Genomic DNA, 17,693 nt, shown 5'->3' on the forward strand with positions numbered 1-17,693 from the left:
CAGGTGCTCCGTTGGCTGGACAGACAATGCTTGGCTGTAGGCTGGGTCATAACAGGAGTTGGCACAAGGGACTATAAGACCTCCTGATCTAAGCAGTCAATGGCAGCTGAATAGGGAATGCAGAATTATGATTATGGACTCAGGCATCTGAGCTTTCCCTTTCTTCTCTTTCTTACATGTTTAAGTCTGATATTTGGATCTGGTTCTTGGCCTTTTCTCCTCAAGTCCCCATATACAGAAGATGATCACAGCAGTTCTTACCTTTGATATTACTGGTTGATTAAATAAATCAGAAAGTGGACTGCATATGTTTTCCTATTGGAGTTGATGCTGATACAAAAGTTGGACTTGGCTCAGCATGTGCTCTGCTCTTGCATGTCATTTTTGAAATGTAACCCTGGCTGGGAGTATAAATAACATTTTAAAAAGCTCTGTAAAAATGAGTTTAAGAATGTGATACACTTCACATACTTAGTAGACTCTCTCCAGTGTTGTTAAGCTATTGCTATAGAAATTCATTGTGAGATTTTAAGGGAATTCTTGTATTCCACAAATATTCTTTCCAAATCTTGCAGAGCCCAAAGATCTCATCAGATTTCCAGCGCCGTCTACGAAATATCCAAGAGAGACATTCTAAACTTATTCTTCTCTTTCTGCAGGCTGCTTTTCTGGAGATAATGACCACTTTTTGGCAATTCATCAGCGAAAGAGTGGGAAACCTGTGTTTATTTATCACCATGTGCAGAGTGTGGAGAAAAGTCTGGATACAGACAGTTATAAGAATTCCAAACAAAATTTCCATTCTTCTTCCCACACCAAAATAAGCAAGCTGCACCCTGCAATAATTGTTAAATCAACCTTCCCCAGACCTGCCTACGATCCTTCCCTCAATCTGTTAGCTATGACTGGTCAAGAATTGGAAGTGGAAAATCTTCCTATTCCTGCAACGAATGTGATTGTTGTGGTAAGTGCCTTTTTTTCTGAGTTCTGGAGTTGTTTTGTGAATAAATATGCCTGTAGATTAATATAGACAGATTGTAATGTTGGGTATCCAAAGTTCATATTCCACTGCCTGGCTGATCATCTAAATAACAACCACACATCTTGCAGCTCTTCACTTCAGTAGAACTTGCATTCATATAGCCTCACCATGATCAACAAGCAATCTGATGAACCAGTGTAGAATATAGTCTCTCTGTAGGTAAAGAACTTACCTTTGCCTCAAATGCCTTTAATCCTCTTGTCTTGATTGGTATTTGCACTGCTTTTGCTGGATGGATTTTAAACTTGTTCTGCATAGGGCACAAGAAAATGTACTTTAGGGAACAATTCAACAGAGGCAGGGAGATTTTAAAAGGCTGACGCAAAGGATTCATTCACTTCTATTTCTGCAGTGAATCCACCATTATGCTTACGTAGCTGTTTGAAAACAAGCCTGTTTCTTGCAAAGAATAAGAACTATGTTTCTGTTGGTGTAAGCCATATGTGCTCCTTCTGGGAGATATGGTCTGGAACCTTCTGCTTTCAGTTAACTATGTGTGTGATCTATCCCATTCTCAGAAAAGCGATGGCAGTGATCCCTCCTGCAATGGAGGGCATGTCAGTGGAATCGTATACTGATGCCACCCTGCTGCATCCTCACCCTTCATGCCAGTGAAGCAGCATACCGTCGGTAGAGCTGTCCTCTGTGGAGTGCACAGCACAGTCTGTATATGCTCTGCACAGACACTGCTCTGCCTCACCTGCATAGGTAGCCCTGCTTGATTATGGAGAAGAGCATTGGGCTCATCCTTCTCCTTCCTGGAGGGAAGAACAACCATTCATAATGGCTCACGCACTCATTATAGTGAGCTAATAAAGATTAAACTGAAACAATGTGACTAATTACAATCAGCAGCTATTTGCCTAATTCTGTAAATTACTCTGTACAGAAGATGCTAGATTGAAAGAGAATGGCCTTTACAAACAAGGAAAGAAGATAGAGCACACAACACTAGGGCATGTTAGCACATGAAGTGTTTCAGAATCACATACGAGTTCCTCATAATGTTGGTACCTCTAGAGATCTGCTCTCATGAATGCACCAAATGCAATAAAGGCTAGTAATACAGAAAAGAATAATCAGAAAAAAAAGGGTAATAATTTTATTAGTCTAACATTAAAGTTTTAACAGTTAAAAAACACTATCAGACAACTAGGCTTAAAAAGCTGTGCTCTGGACTTGTTGCATCCCACATGAACAAGACCTCCTAATTTGAGATTAGATGGCTAGCATAGTCAATGGACTAGATTCAGTTGTACGTAAGTGTCCATATCAGAGCAAATAAGGTACTGACAGCCTTGCTTCACTGGGGACATGCCAGCTGTACACAGAGTCCCAATACTGAATGGTACTGATCAGGAGGAGGAGATGCCAAGCAAGCTGGATACATCTATGCCCCAAGCTAGCCTAAGCCACCAGGGCCAACTCCATAGTAAAGGTACCTGCTCTCTTTTTTCCATAGCAAGCATTATTTCACCTCCTGTGAAGGCGAAACCTTTCCATTAGTGCAAGGAACTCAGAATATGCATGGCCTTTCATTTTTTCATTAAATGATGCTGTTACCTATGGCCTGTTATTTTAGCAGAGCTTTGCACACTTTTGGAGACACGCAGTGCTCAACTTGCAATGGAAGAATCCTGCAAAATATTCTGGGGCTACCCTGATTTTAGCTGACTGGCTCTGTGCCTGCATTAAAAGCTAAAAGAGGCAAATTTTCAATTGGCAGTCACATAAAAAAAGATCTATTAAATCTACATTAAGTTCTCATTAAGTGACCTCGGTCTGAAACTTTGCTACTGCATTTCTCGGATGGAGCTGCTGCTCTGAAGCCTTCTGTTCTGGCTGAGAACCATATGTGCTTTAAGGGGGGGCATAACAGCATGAGCTAATCATGACATGAAAGCTGTTTGTTGCTTGGGTTCTTCAGCTATCTCTGGATGTGTTAAAGGGCAGTGTTTTCAGTGTTTTGGGGTTTTTTTTAATGTCATCCTTTCTGAAAAAGCCCTTGGGGAAGCATATGTTTTAAAGCCAAAGTACTGGGAGTCGGACATCTCACTGGACTAATCCCACAATAAGAAATTATGAAGGTGTCTTCCTCCAAAGGGCAGCTGTCCCACAGCAGGGTGTTTGCCATAATCCAAGCACAGCCTTGCTCCTTCCAGGTCTCTGCACTTCAACGTTTTGTTTCTCCCTCGAATTTCACGTTAAGTAGATGGTAATGTTAATGTCATTGCCAAGGGAGTCTGTTTTGTTTTGAATACACATATATTGCTCCCTCTTTGTTTTGAACAAGCACTTACTGCTTGTTGCTGCTTTTCAGTTTTTATCATATAGGGCAAGCGGCAACATTTGTTGTTTTGCCCTGGCTGACCCTTTTTGTTCCAGCCTTTAGCAATGTTGTTGGTTGCTCAACTTGAAAGGGCAATTGCTAGTGTTAATGCTTCCTGTAATCCAGTTACATGACTAGTGCACATTGTGATTTAGTATGAAAGCCAGCAACGGTGGCTATTTTTTAAAATAAATCAACGCTGTTGCGGCTCTGCAGAGGGGAGGAAACTGAATTCAATCTAATTTCAGTGACTTGAGCTCCATTTTCTTCATGATCGAGGTGGAAGGTAGGGTGAATGGACGCCTAATGTAGAACTATTACAAGGTTACATTTTGTGCTAAGGACTAGACCATCTGACAAGCAAAATGTTGCCAATGCACAGCAGAGTGCTATGAAGCCAGGAATTCTGCAGGTATTGTGTCAAAAAGTGATGTTTTGTGACTCTGTCAATAAACAATGCATGTTAAGAAGTAATTTTACTGAACCTGGGGAAATTGTAGTGCTTGTTTGCCTGAGGGAGGAAGAGGAGGGATTTATTTTCTGGGAGTCAGTTTTATGTAACTGAAGGCTTACCATCACGTTACCCAGTATTAAGTTCCTGTCTTTTTTTTGTGTGTGTGTGTTCAGTGCACATTGTTGAGGGAAGTGAGGACAATCCAGAGCTCTTAGAAGCATTTTGACTGTTCTATAAATGCCTTAATGCTTAACCATATGTTCTGTTTAGCTATCTCTCTAAGTGACGTGAGACCAACTCATCTGAAAATTGCTTCGTTAACATACGGGATTACATAATTTTTTTGTAATACTTGACAGTTTTATATTTGTATGGGTTTATCTTGGATCTCAGAAACTATACACTCATCGAACATATTACAGTTAGTAGTGAAATGAACAAGTTCTCCAAATGTTTATTTATGTTTATTTCAAGTCTTTCCAATACTAAATGTGAGCACCACCAAGGTCAAGGCTTGGGTTTCTACATAGAAAGTAGAAATAGTCTGTGGATAACCACTTATTAAAAATTTTGCTGTCTAACACACTTGTTAAAAACCCCAAACATACATACCTACCTATATATAGTTAGGGCTGAACTTGAGAGAAAAGCAGAAGGACTTGTAAAGGTTGCAGCTCAGACTAGGTCTAAAGTATCACCTCATGCAGGTGCTAAAGCATTGTCCTTTGTAACCTGATATAGTTTGGTCTGTCCAAAGTCTTTCTCAGGCACACAAGTGTGTTGTACTGATATTGGACCAAGATCCTCAGATGCTTTTTTCACTTGTATCTTGTGAAGTGTTTCAGAAATGTAAAGGTAATAAACTTGCTCAATATATCGAGATTTTCCCTTTCACACCTCGCTACTACTATACATGTTCTTATATAAATGTGAAAATCTGTCTCTATTTCTGTTGCTTAGAAAGGTCACAGCACTGTACAGTAGCCTAAAATTCGACGCATCTCCCTTTTTTTTTTGGTTTACATGAGTGTTATTGAACTGAGTCAATTTAATCAGAGTTTCTCTCAGCAAATGTCAATAGGACATAAGATTCACAGCCAGCCACACAGAGCTTCTCTTTGCCTTTTCCATGGCATTTTGTGTAAGGCTGAATGCCTCAGAGCTATAGCTCTGTCATACCATTACATCTATTTTGTCACCAATGTTTGAACCGTCTACCTTCAAGAACACTGAAGAGCACAAGGAAGAGCTTCAGGTGCTAGTGCTTTGAGAGAGGATTCAGTGGAAGATTAAAGCACAGGAATGTATGTATCTATAAGTAGATATCCACACGTGAACTAGGTATTCAAGCTTCAGTATAGGCAGTGGAAATCTAGCCTATTGGTAGTCTATTAAGCTACATTAGAGGGTTAACACAGAACAGGGACCATATCCAATAGTCAGACTGGATGTGGTCATCCTGTTTCGGAGATTAGTACTGACACAGGCCATTTCCACATCAGTTTTCTCACTGCCAGAGAACAGTACCAGATGCATTTAATCTACCCATAGAACATAGCCTTGATGTCTACTTCAGGGTGAGCTGAGTATGTCCCCAAGCCCAAATGGCTGTAGTGACAAGATTTCTATTGATGGTAGTGGGTGCTTAAGCACCAACTGCACACTGACTACTTACGTATTTATATATATTCATACATGCACACAGACATGTACATTTGGTGCCATCTTAATCTGGAGCTGATCCCAGTTTAAACAACACATTTTATATTGAAATAATGTGGAAATCCTTTCCAAATCTAGGCGCAGTTCAAGTAGGTGGGCTGCTTCTGGGTGGCTTTGGGTAGCTGAAAACCACAAGACTGTGAAACCACAGCAGAACTGCTTTTACACTTATGTCAAATTCATCCCACAAGTACTGCTATATCCTCTTGTCTAACTTTGCTCGTACTACATACTCAGAGAAGATGCATCTCTTGCTTGCTTACTGTCATGGCCTTACACATATAAGTTTATTCCTCCATCAGTTCCCCATTTCCTGATGCATCAGGTTTAATTACCACTATCAAGGCCCAGAACTCATCTACCTGTTTTTTTCCCTATATTTTATTTCATTATTCCCACCACTTTTTTTCTGCTGGAAATGTCTATTTTTCTAATTCTTTGTACTTTGTGTGAAGCCATGGCTTCCGCATGGAATGTCCTCTCTAAGTTCCTCTAGTAACACACAGGATGTCCTCCTTCATGTATCCACTCAAGACTTACTTTTGATGCAAGACTTGCTTTTTCCTTTTAAAGATCAGCCAAACAAAGGGTACCAGACTACAAAATATCCTTTCTTCTGAACATTGAAATGGCCTCTACTGACTGGCTTTGTTAGAGTGCCATAAGAAGTGTATGAGGAGAGCTTGATAAAAAGGTGGGGACATTCAATCCTTCCAATCATTTTCAGTCAAAAAAAAAAAATTTTCCCTATAGGTACGTTTTTGTGGAGACATTTAATATATTTTTCTTTTCATAAAAATGGAACAATGTCTGTGGAATTTGCTTTTTACTTTTCTTTAAATGGAAAATACATGTTTCTTCTCACTGGTATTTTGGTAATATAAGATGCCCTCTTTTTCAAGGCTAAGTCGGAGTTTTACTGAATGAGAGGAGTAGGATACAGAGAGCCCTCTGAGTCACAGCACCAAGCTGCGTGTGATCTTTCTGCGTACCAAAAGGTAAATGGCCTTCTGCAAATCCCAAGAAGAGAAGATGCTCTGATGTTTTTTCACTAATAACCTGTTCCAGCTTTCCCCAGCTGTCCACTCCACTGACTGACTGTTTTTCCATAATCTCTTACAACTCTTTTCCCTGATGTTGAATACCTTGCCTTGACATAAGAAAAAGTCTCTTTCTTATTTCTGTTCTCTTTGTTAGGAACAATTCTGTCTTTCAAATACTGTGTCAGCTTCTGCTGGCACAGCATCCACCCAGTTAACTGGCCCAGTAAGGCCATGGTGAACAATCTGTAAAGTTATATTTAAATGTTTCTGTCTCAGTCTGATAAAAAGGCAAAGAAGTCTGTGAGAAACCATGATAGCTGAGAGTGACCCATTAGACCAGAAATTTAGGAGACCACAGACCAAAAGTGATTCTTCATTTGGGAGGGAAAGGCGTGGAAAGGAATGGATAAGGCTGGGGATGTTCTTATGACAGTACAGGCAGGGTTTCTGAGGCAAGTAGTTTGTTGTTGCTCATGCACTGTCTGCTTTCCATCATGTGTTGCATGATACGTTATACTACAGTTAGTTTGGAAGTTATTAAAAATGGTAATTTTATCTTCCTATTACACCCTGTAAAGTAATGTCCTAATTTTCACTGGGATAGATGTAGATGTATGTATATGTAGTTCTATCTATAGCTAGATGTAGTTATACTATATTGTACTAATGGAAGTGACTAAGGAGCTGCTTCTTGAATACTGCATGAACCTGGACTCAGCCTCGAGTCTGTCAGACTCCGACTCCAAAGGCCATTTACCTTTTGGTGGGCAGAAAGACCGCACACAACTTGGTGCAGTGACTCAGAGGGCTCTCTGTATCCTACTCCTCTCATTCAGTAAAAGTACCCTAAGCTCACACCCTCTGTAGGCCTTGTAAAGAGGTGGTCAAAATACTTTGGAAAGTATATTAAGCTACAAAATGGGGTGAGAATAAGGCAAAAAATATGTTTTGAGTGAGGAGAACAAGTAGTCCATAAAGTGGCAGGTCAGCCAGTGCTGGGGCAAACAGCCAAGCTAACTGTCTATGAAACATAACAAAAAGTCGGATGTCACTTTTTGTCACTTAACATCTGTTACTGCCAGCCTAAGAGAGGGATTGGCACTGGGCCAGGCAGAGGAGGCATAAATAGAAAATCGTGTCTCTGCAGTGACTTCTCAAAGGAGCTTTCTGAGGAGTAAGATCTTGAAATCCAGTAAGGTATCAACTGTGTCCCTCTCCATTTCCAGGTCATGTGTTTGTCTGATGCCTGGAACAACAGAGGACAAGTGCCGTGCTGATAGACAGTGAAGTTTTAAGACCTTATTATAATTACAGTGCTGGATTGCTAACAACCTCTACATGTTAGTCACACTTTACAACAGAGCACAGTATCAGTCAGTATCCTTAATGTGATTGTTGTAATCACTGTTGTGTCCCTTTACACTTTACATCATGACCCCAAACACCAGGTCTTCACAGTATTTGGCTTCTAGACTCAAGTCCACCTTCTAATAAGAGATTGATGCTCACCATTATCTTAGTCCTTTCTTAAGTAATTACACTAGGCATAACATACCTGCAGCAAGCCTTGCAAACAGACATAGTAGCCTGCAGCTCTGTCATTCTGGATTTTGTCTGCACAAAGGAATCTAGAGAATCTGCATTAGTTGGCCTCATTTGCTTTCTGCTTCCTTCTGTGCACTTCAGCAGGGATAATTGCATGCTGAACCATTATCATGGTATTGTGTTTGCTGTCAGTCTTTGTGGGAAACAGGAAAGATTGCATTAGGTTGTAACATGCACTAAAACATCCTTAAGGCACTTTTTTGTCATCTGACTTGCAAAATGTTAAAAGAATGTTAGTGGGATATTCAGCAACCCAGTGCTTTAATTGATTATCTTACTGCTGGCAACTTTGGGGTTATTCTCTGTCACAGTCAGTGGGATGCTAAACTTGCACAAAAGCTAGTCATATCTTTCACAATTGCCCAGATCCTCTTTTGTCACAAAGTTTCCCTTTTCCTGCATTTTTTAGTGAAGGGGAGATGTTTCTTGAAGTCATTTAGTTTTCTTCATAAGTTGCACAGTTTAAATGAAAACTGGATTTCAGGAGCAGGCATGTTATATGTTTTTAAACTAAAGGCTAAAGTTTCATTGACAGTTAGCATTGTGCGGTTCATCTGTAAGAAGGTAAGTGTCAGCTGTTCCATACTTGTTCTTTCAGCTGTATGTTCCTATAACTGACCAGTCCCAGCTGTAAAGTAGATACTTGTGTGTAGCAGAAAGGAATCTGCCTATGTTTTTCCATTCTTCAGATTGCTGGGTTTTGTCCTCCAGGAAAATATTTATTAATTGATATTTTTTTTTTTTTTTGGCAAAACAGAGATTTTCCATGAAATTGGATTGAATTCATCCACAGTTGCAGCCAAATCAAAGATCTTCACTTTTGCTTAAGCATTTTCAATATATCTCGGAGGTGCAGGGGAACTCAAATGTGAGAGAAAGGCTGCATACCCAAATGTGGGAGATCTGGCTCAAAGCCTTGCTCTGAAGGAGGTAGAGGAGAAAACTGAACCTGGGCCTTTCTCATTTCACATGATCTAGTCACTGAGCTAAGGGGTGCGGAGTATCACTTATCTCATACTCACAGATGAAATTATTTGTTTGAGCCAAAACGCACTGTTTCAGCCGACTGAAAATTCAGAGAAGTGTTGATCTTGGGCTGGTCCAGTACAAATTTCTTGTATGTGTTTTGATTTGGTCTCCGAAATAGGGAAAAACAAACAAACAAGCTCCCCTGCTGCCTCCTTATTACTTACATGGCCCCATTTATTCCTCTGATTGAAATAGGCTTCTGTGCCATTTCTGTGCCATGCTGTACTGAATTTCAGGAGAAAAGACCAAGAGATTTAGACAACAGTGGATTTTCCATCCCTGCTCTTTGTTTGGCTTCTTTATGACAGTGCTCAAACTGCACTTTGGGTGTTTCAGCGTTCAGCTTTGGAGGTAGCCTTTGCACTCCTTACTGTTTGGAACTGCACTGACTCCATTACCCTGAACAGTACAGACAGGCTTGTGTTTAAGCAGGAGTTCAGGAGATTGCTATACCGCTATCAATATTCTGTTTTCCTTCTACAAATGAGCTGAAACCTGTTACTGCCTAAATTTGACTAAGGAAAGGGAAAAGTTTCCTGGCATGCAGAGTTTCAGGTGCCATCACTGGAATCACACATGCTTGATGTCCAAAATCATAAATGAACAAAATGGCCCTACTGGGGTCATGAGACCCACCAATAAACAAATCAGTGACTGCTTCCCACAATAAATCTATACGTTGTGTTGATAATGTTCAGGAATAAAGACTGAAGAAGCACTTTTTCTCCTTTTTTTTTAAATTCTTTTAGCTCCCTCAGAGACCTATCTTTGTGAAAACCCAAGTCCCCTACAGTAATATTTAAAAGGCAGATAAAGGCCACTCAGATAAAAAGACAGCAAGACAGCATGTGTTTCCTTATCAGTCAATGTTTTGTTGGATCTGGCAGTTCAGCCTCTGGAATAATCCTTTTGGTTCTTCACTTCTGACATTATTAGGAAAAGTGACAGCTTCTATAAAGTTCCTCAATAGCTGGTTCATAATGTGTTCTTGTATGTAACCCCTTAAATATTAAGCCTTATAAAAATTGCTTTTGCAAAAGAAAAATAATATTTTTTCAATATCATTGCTACATTAATATATGATATTTTAAAAACACAGTGACGTTTTGAATCAGACAAACATTATTAGGGAGCAGAAGATGATCTTTTGAATACAGTTTTTAAAATGCTTCATAGATCAAGTATTACTGCACTTCGGCATCTCTTTTGCAAAAAATAAATATTGAATTCTGAAATGAAATGCACAGGCTGGGAGGATATTGGAGTTTGAAAGTGATCGCATAGCTGTCAATTGAATTATGTTTTTTCAGTCACCTCAATATCGAAACGGTTCATGGAAAGGGGAATAACCCAGGGAGGTGAGCAGAGAGGTACAAAGTCTTTGTCTGTCTTTGTTGTTGTTGCTAAAAGCATTTAAGTAATGTTTTGCTGTCCTTCCTTTGAAGGTCAGTCATGACTGACAATTTGTAATGGAGCTAATTCTTATTTGGCTCTGCACCGCAATAAACTGGTGGAAAATGCTTTCAGTGGATACAGTGCTTTGAATCGAGTATATGGTAGAAGCATCATGAAAAGTCTTGGGGGTATATATCAAGACTGCTAGTATAATAGCATTGAATAGTTTAGGAAAGTGGTTGACTGCATATGTGATATCTATGTTTATTTAAACATGAATTGGAACAGATTTACATTTCAGCCTTTATTAGCTGTTGGAGAATAATAGTGGAATGTCTGCTTTGTACAGATTTGGCTGAGGATACGCATTCTCTTTGGGAATGGTCATTGTGTAATAAACTGTAGCATAGAAATCAATGACAATATAAATCAAGATTTTTACATTTACAATATGCTAAAGTAAATTTTGCTTGATTTACACAATGTCATTGATTGAATTTAATTTCATTTTTTTGCCAGTTTTCCTGGTGGTGTTTTTAGAATAAGAGGTTATCTTTTTGCTGGTACTAATTGTACTAGTAATCTTGTTTTATTTTTGAAAACACACTGAAAGAAACAAGGATCACTTCTGTTACAGTCCTGTGGTGTTCTGGCAACACTTACACAGCTTTCTGCACTGTTTAGCCAAATTGTTGCTGATATGCTTTCTTTGTGCAACACATAATGTATTTTCTAATTAAGAACACAGCTCTGGAGGCTAACCTTTACAAATAGATATGATATTTCAATTTCATGTAATAAAAATTATTTCATTTTATAACAGTTTAATTTCAGGTACTGTACCATGTAGTTCTATAGCAGTGCAGTCTCCTGAGCTGACAGGTCATTAAAACACAAATGTTTTGGGTTAGTGGAAAAATGACCTGAAATACTGCACTCTTAGAGCCTTTGCATTCTTTAGGCAAAGTAAAGCTAAAACAGTATAGAAATTATATTCCTTGTCTTAAGGTGATGATGAAAAAGAAGCATGAAGCAGACGTTGTCTCCAAAACCTCCCTCTCAGGCTTTCTCTGGAATGGTGCTACAGGATGCTGTGGCTCTGCCTAATTAGCCACAGTAAAAGTGTATACAGGCAATAGAAAATAACTTGAAAATTAAAAATACTCGCTCCCTTTCTTGCACTCTTTTCTGTTTAAACTATAGCTACACTAGTTAAAGACCTCTCCCCTTTGTCCATTGCCTACTATGACATAAACTTAGTTTTAAGGGTTTCTAGATTGACCCTGGTAGAAATACTCTGTTAAAGGATGGCTGTGGTGGGAGGAGGGAAGGTGATTATTGGCTGTAGGAACACCTCTCTGGCATGCTGTATACATACTTTTGTGGTTGCAGCAAGAGACTATTGACTGGAGTTGGGAGAACAAGGAAACACAAACTGCAAATTTAAAAGACCACCCAGATCATGAAATAACAAGAAAGCCATTGAATGTTGATCAAGAAAATTATTTAAAAACCCCAACAACAGCTGACCCCTCTAGAAATAGGTAATAGGACAATAATTAAATAGATAGATAATTTGAAATCCATACACTCAATCAAAAATTTGATTGTAGCTTTAATTTTTAAATATGCTTCCTAAGAATCTGCCTGAAAATGGATATAACCTTTAATGAAATAACTGTAATGTGAGGCTTTCGGTAATGAATGAATTAGAAAATCATATGGATGCATTAAGTAGAATAATAAATGTACCATACACAAAAGTAGGACATCCATAAATCATTTATGATGTCCCTTCTCATCAGTTCTTGGCTCTTTGAGTCTTAATTGAAAGCCAGGATAGCTGGATATTAGAAAAACTAGATTTGTTAGTCAGATAGCAGACAACTTTCATTAAAGCATTAATTAATTTCAGAAGGCTGAGGGCCTGATACATTAAAAATACTTGCAGAGCAGTGCTACTTTAGTCATGTTTTTTTCTATTTTAATTACTGTCTTCCTCTGGTCAATGAAAGTTATTGGTGTTCTACTTTAACTTGCTCAGTAAGCATGATGGGATACTATTGTGTTTATAGAATTGTTTTGTCTTGCCCAAACAATTCCAAATGCTTCAAATGGCTGCATGGTACAGTAACAAAAGTCAGATGGCTATTCTTACAGTAACTGTGAGCGAGCTTTTTTCATCTTTCAAAGGCAGAAATTTAGAGGACCTGTGTTAGGCAGTTCATTCTATGCACAGTCCTTCATGCCAGTAGAGACAAGGGAACACTGCAGAAAATACCTTTTTTTTTCCTTTTTTCTTTTCACTTTTCTTGTATTTAAACATACTAATTTAAACTCTCTTTTTATCACCTTTAATAGTTTCCTTTCTGGAATCTAATCTCATTAAGAAGATGGCTAAAATAAAAATTTTGCATCATTCTTATAAAATGAGAGCACAACATACATGCTGAAATTAATGTGAGACTTAAGCTGCAAGCTTACTCTGCCAAAGAGGTACATGTCTATGCTAAAATGATCAGGGTTGTTTTAATAAAATGCTTCAGGAAAATTTTTAATAAATAACTGGATTAAAAAATATTGGTTCTAAAAATATAGAAGATTCAGTCTGACAATAATATTATTCAGTATGAATAGCACATCTTTGTGGTGGTGATAAATATGCTAAGAAAAAGTAGAGATAGGCAGCTTATTTTCAGGGATCGTATTTATTTCTGTCCAGGTGTTGAGTAGGATGTTTTTATAATTAATTCTCCATTATTCAAAGTGAGGGACTAAGGGATGTTGTAGATAATGAAAAAAACCCTGATAATGTAATGTAACAATGTAATGATATAACATAGTAAGATCATGATGTAGATGTACTGGGCACAGAGTTAGCTCACATCTATCAGGGCTTGCTAGCCAAGGCCTAGCATCAATGCACAGAGCTGGCCATCTCTAACCAAAAAGTCCTTTGGAGTCCCAGTGCCAGAGAATGTGTTGCAGAACATGAGCATCAATATCAGCACTGAGTTACGGAATCCTCCCAACTCTGAGCTACCACTGCTTAAGGGCAGCTTTGGTGTCTCCACATGCATGTGCCATTAAACTGAAATCCAAGGGCAACTGAGTACTGACTATTACTAGGCCAGGGAATGTGTTTCTAGGCCAGACTCAGATGTTCCCAACTGTCCTACCCACAGTCAAACCCTTTCTCTCGTTCTCATGTAATTGATCTTTCTTCTGTAATGTTACCGGTTTGTTTGGCTGGCCAGCCAGGTGCGTTCAATGGTTGGCAATGCTTTCTCTTGGCCCACATCAAATTCACTTTTGCTTTCTACCATTATCTTTCAGTGGACTGTAAAACTGGCTTGGCTTACATCTGTAGGTTTTCCTAGGGGCTAGCCAAAATTTCCTTGCATGCCCTGTTTGACTCATGGGCTGCCAGTTGACCAGTCCTCATCTGTTACGAGCACAGCCCTATAAATTCTTTTCATTAAAGGTAAGATACTTCAAACGAAGAATCTAGTGCTTTTGGCATGCTGCATATTCATCTTTTTTTGATCAATCACTGAAGAAATTAAATACTTCAGAAATACATATCTGCTGCTTGAAAGGACTGTTCAATCACTGTAGCCTCACTAATGTCTTGTGTGTTGCCAGTCCCAGTGATCCCAGCCTTTGCCAAACACAGTTGTATAAGTTTGGCAAAGGCTGCTAGCTTTTCTGTCTCTTAATGTTGTTATAACCCTCTCCATCCATTGCTCTCTGCTATTGATCTTTGTTGGCCATGTTAACTACTATCGTAGTTTCTTCAGTTGTAATAGAAAGGCATTGACTATAATCTTTGACTCCAATACATATTAATTTATTTTCTTGGCTTGTCTACTTTAACATACAAGCTACATCTTTGCTTTCTTAAATCTTATTCTGCCTGGAGGCTGACTGACTGCCTTTATCTTTGGCTTTCTTTTTCTTTCCCTTGTCTCTAATTGTGGACTTCTTTCAAAATTACTTTGAGGCTGATGCAATACAAAAATACCTTCACTTTGATATCAGATCAGCTGCCAACTAGCTCTCTAACAGCTTATTAGTTATAATATTATTCAGTATGAATAGCACATCTTTGTGGTGGTGATAAATATGCTAAGAAAAAGTAGAGATAGGCAGCTTATTTTCAGGGATCGTATTTATTTCTGTCCAGGTGTTGAGTAGGATGTTTTTATAATTAATTCTCCATTATTCAAAGTGAGGGACTAAGGGATGTTGTAGATAATGAAAAAAACCCTGATAATGTAATGTAACAATGTAATGATATAACATAGTAAGATCATGATGTAGATGTACTGGGCACAGAGTTAGCTCACATCTATCAGGGCTTGCTAGCCAAGGCCTAGCATCAATGCACAGAGCTGGCCATCTCTAACCAAAAAGTCCTTTGGAGTCCCAGTGCCAGAGAATGTGTTGCAGAACATGAGCATCAATATCAGCACTGAGTTACGGAATCCTCCCAACTCTGAGCTACCACTGCTTAAGGGCAGCTTTGGTGTCTCCACATGCATGTGCCATTAAACTGAAATCCAAGGGCAACTGAGTACTGACTATTACTAGTCCAGGGAATGTGTTTCTAGGCCAGACTCAGATGTTCCCAACTGTCCTACCCACAGTCAAACCCTTTCTCTCGTTCTCATGTAATTGATCTTTCTTCTGTAATGTTACCGGTTTGTTTGGCTGGCCAGCCAGGTGCGTTCAATGGTTGGCAATGCTTTCTCTTGGCCCACATCAAATTCACTTTTGCTTTCTACCATTATCTTTCAGTGGACTGTAAAACTGGCTTGGCTTACATCTGTAGGTTTTCCTAGGGGCTAGCCAAAATTTCCTTGCATGCCCTGTTTGACTCATGGGCTGCCAGTTGACCAGTCCTCATCTGTTACGAGCACAGCCCTATAAATTCTTTTCATTAAAGGTAAGATACTTCAAACGAAGAATCTAGTGCTTTTGGCATGCTGCATATTCATCTTTTTTTGATCAATCACTGAAGAAATTAAATACTTCAGAAATACATATCTGCTGCTTGAAAGGACTGTTCAATCACTGTAGCCTCACTAATGTCTTGTGTGTTGCCAGTCCCAGTGATCCCAGCCTTTGCCAAACACAGTTGTATAAGTTTGGCAAAGGCTGCTAGCTTTTCTGTCTCTTAATGTTGTTATAACCCTCTCCATCCATTGCTCTCTGCTATTGATCTTTGTTGGCCATGTTAACTACTATCGTAGTTTCTTCAGTTGTAATAGAAAGGCATTGACTATAATCTTTGACTCCAATACATATTAATTTATTTTCTTGGCTTGTCTACTTTAACATACAAGCTACATCTTTGCTTTCTTAAATCTTATTCTGCCTGGAGGCTGACTGACTGCCTTTATCTTTGGCTTTCTTTTTCTTTCCCTTGTCTCTAATTGTGGACTTCTTTCAAAATTACTTTGAGGCTGATGCAATACAAAAATACCTTCACTTTGATATCAGATCAGCTGCCAACTAGCTCTCTAACAGCTTATTAGTTATGGAGTGGATCACTCATTCCTTGTAGCAATTGAGCTGTACAGGAGGCTGATCAAGAACCACTGAAATGAAGTCTTCTGAATCAAAAACTCAAGGCAGAGGTATCCTGAAAACAAAGTTCCTTTTGAAGAATTTTGAGGTAAATTTTTGAGGTAAAAAAAATTTAACTGGGATAAAATGGAACTATTTAGACCCTCTAATTGGGAGGTAACGAGGAAATGAGAGTCACACATCACAAAATGATCAAGATCCCAGAGCTCAAGGCATAGAGCTACAATGGACGCTCAGATTCCAGCACCTCCTTTGCTGCATCCTGGTATGAGCCAAGAGTCACAAGGAGGAAATTAGTTGAATCATCCAAGTCAAGTTATTTGGTGTCTTTGTTTACATTTTAGGATAGACCTGAGACAGGCTCATGCAGGGGGGTGTTATCAGTGCACTTGAGATTGGTCTTGCCTTCTATATATGGGAGTTCCAGAAGGCCAAGTCTCTTTTAGACACTGAAATGCTTTGCTGTCCTTTCCAGATCAATTTTTATTTTATTATTCGGACTGAGTGGAATCTGTGGTGGTGGCGGAAAAAGATTCATCTGGAAGTCTAGTCATTCAATTAATCATGTGGCATACGGAGGACAAAGCAATAATTCTTTATTCTGAAGCATAAACATACCAGGAACTTGAACTGAGGTCTCCCATAGCCACTATAAAGCTCTAACCACAGATCTGTTGCTTATTCTGAAGTAAATCGATCTTCTTCAGGTCTTCAGCAGGTTGGCCTGTAGTGAGATTATCAGCAATATATTATTTCTCAGCAGTATAAGACTCACAATTTTGAGAAGAAATTCTGGGGATGGGAGCTGGAGAAAGAAGCTATTCTTAGCTGTTCTTCTGCTAACAGCCTGTACAAAATCAGGAGGCAGTGTATCGGCACGAGTCTCAACACAGATTATCCTGGTAAGGTTATATTGAGTTCCTCATACAACCTAGATAGCAGGGTGTTTCTACATCCTTGCTAGAGAAAAAAGTTGAAGGAAACACTATAAAGTAAAAAATGCAGACAAGTATTTCTGTACAAGGAGATAAGACCACATGCAGTCCATGTGCTTTATCTGATGAAGTGGGAAGGCAGAAGTTGGTTTTCAGAGGCAATACCAGAAAGGTTACAGAAACAGAAAGGAATGAATAAAACTTTAGTGTGGTGAATCTAGCACACTCCATTATTCTTTGTTTGGAAAGATCACTTATTATCTGTGGAAGCCTTTTAAAAATTCTCCATGATAACGCAAGTCCTGCCTGACTAACCTAGTGGCCTTCTATGATGGAGTGACTACATCAGCAGACACGGGAAGGGCTACAGATGTCGTCTATCTGGACCTCTGTAAGGCCTTTGACATGGTCCCCCACAACATCCTTCTCTCTAAACTGGAGAGGTATGGATTTGATGGGTGGACTGTCCGGTGGGTGAGGAATTGGTTGGATGGTCACATCCAGAGGGTAGTGGTCAACGGCTCAATGTCCAGATGGAGATCGGTGA

The 17,693-nt window shown here is 39.1% G+C and overlaps 1 protein-coding gene across 1 annotated transcript in view; it reads left to right on the forward strand.

Annotated features, from left to right (window-relative positions):
- Positions 1 to 658: 658 nt before the first annotated feature.
- PTPRR (protein tyrosine phosphatase, receptor type R) overlaps positions 659 to 17,693 on the forward strand; it is a gene marked incomplete at its 5' end in the record, with an annotated part of 144,098 nt that continues 127,063 nt past the window's right edge. The window contains one exon of the mRNA XM_009273213.1: positions 659 to 964. Within this exon, the coding sequence (XP_009271488.1) occupies positions 659 to 964 (306 nt within the window). The remainder of the gene's footprint in view (positions 965 to 17,693) is intronic.

Source organism: Aptenodytes forsteri, unplaced genomic scaffold, assembly GCF_000699145.1.
Source record: "Aptenodytes forsteri isolate BGI_AS27 unplaced genomic scaffold, ASM69914v1 Scaffold366, whole genome shotgun sequence".
NCBI classification, from domain to species: Eukaryota; Metazoa; Chordata; class Aves; order Sphenisciformes; family Spheniscidae; genus Aptenodytes; species Aptenodytes forsteri.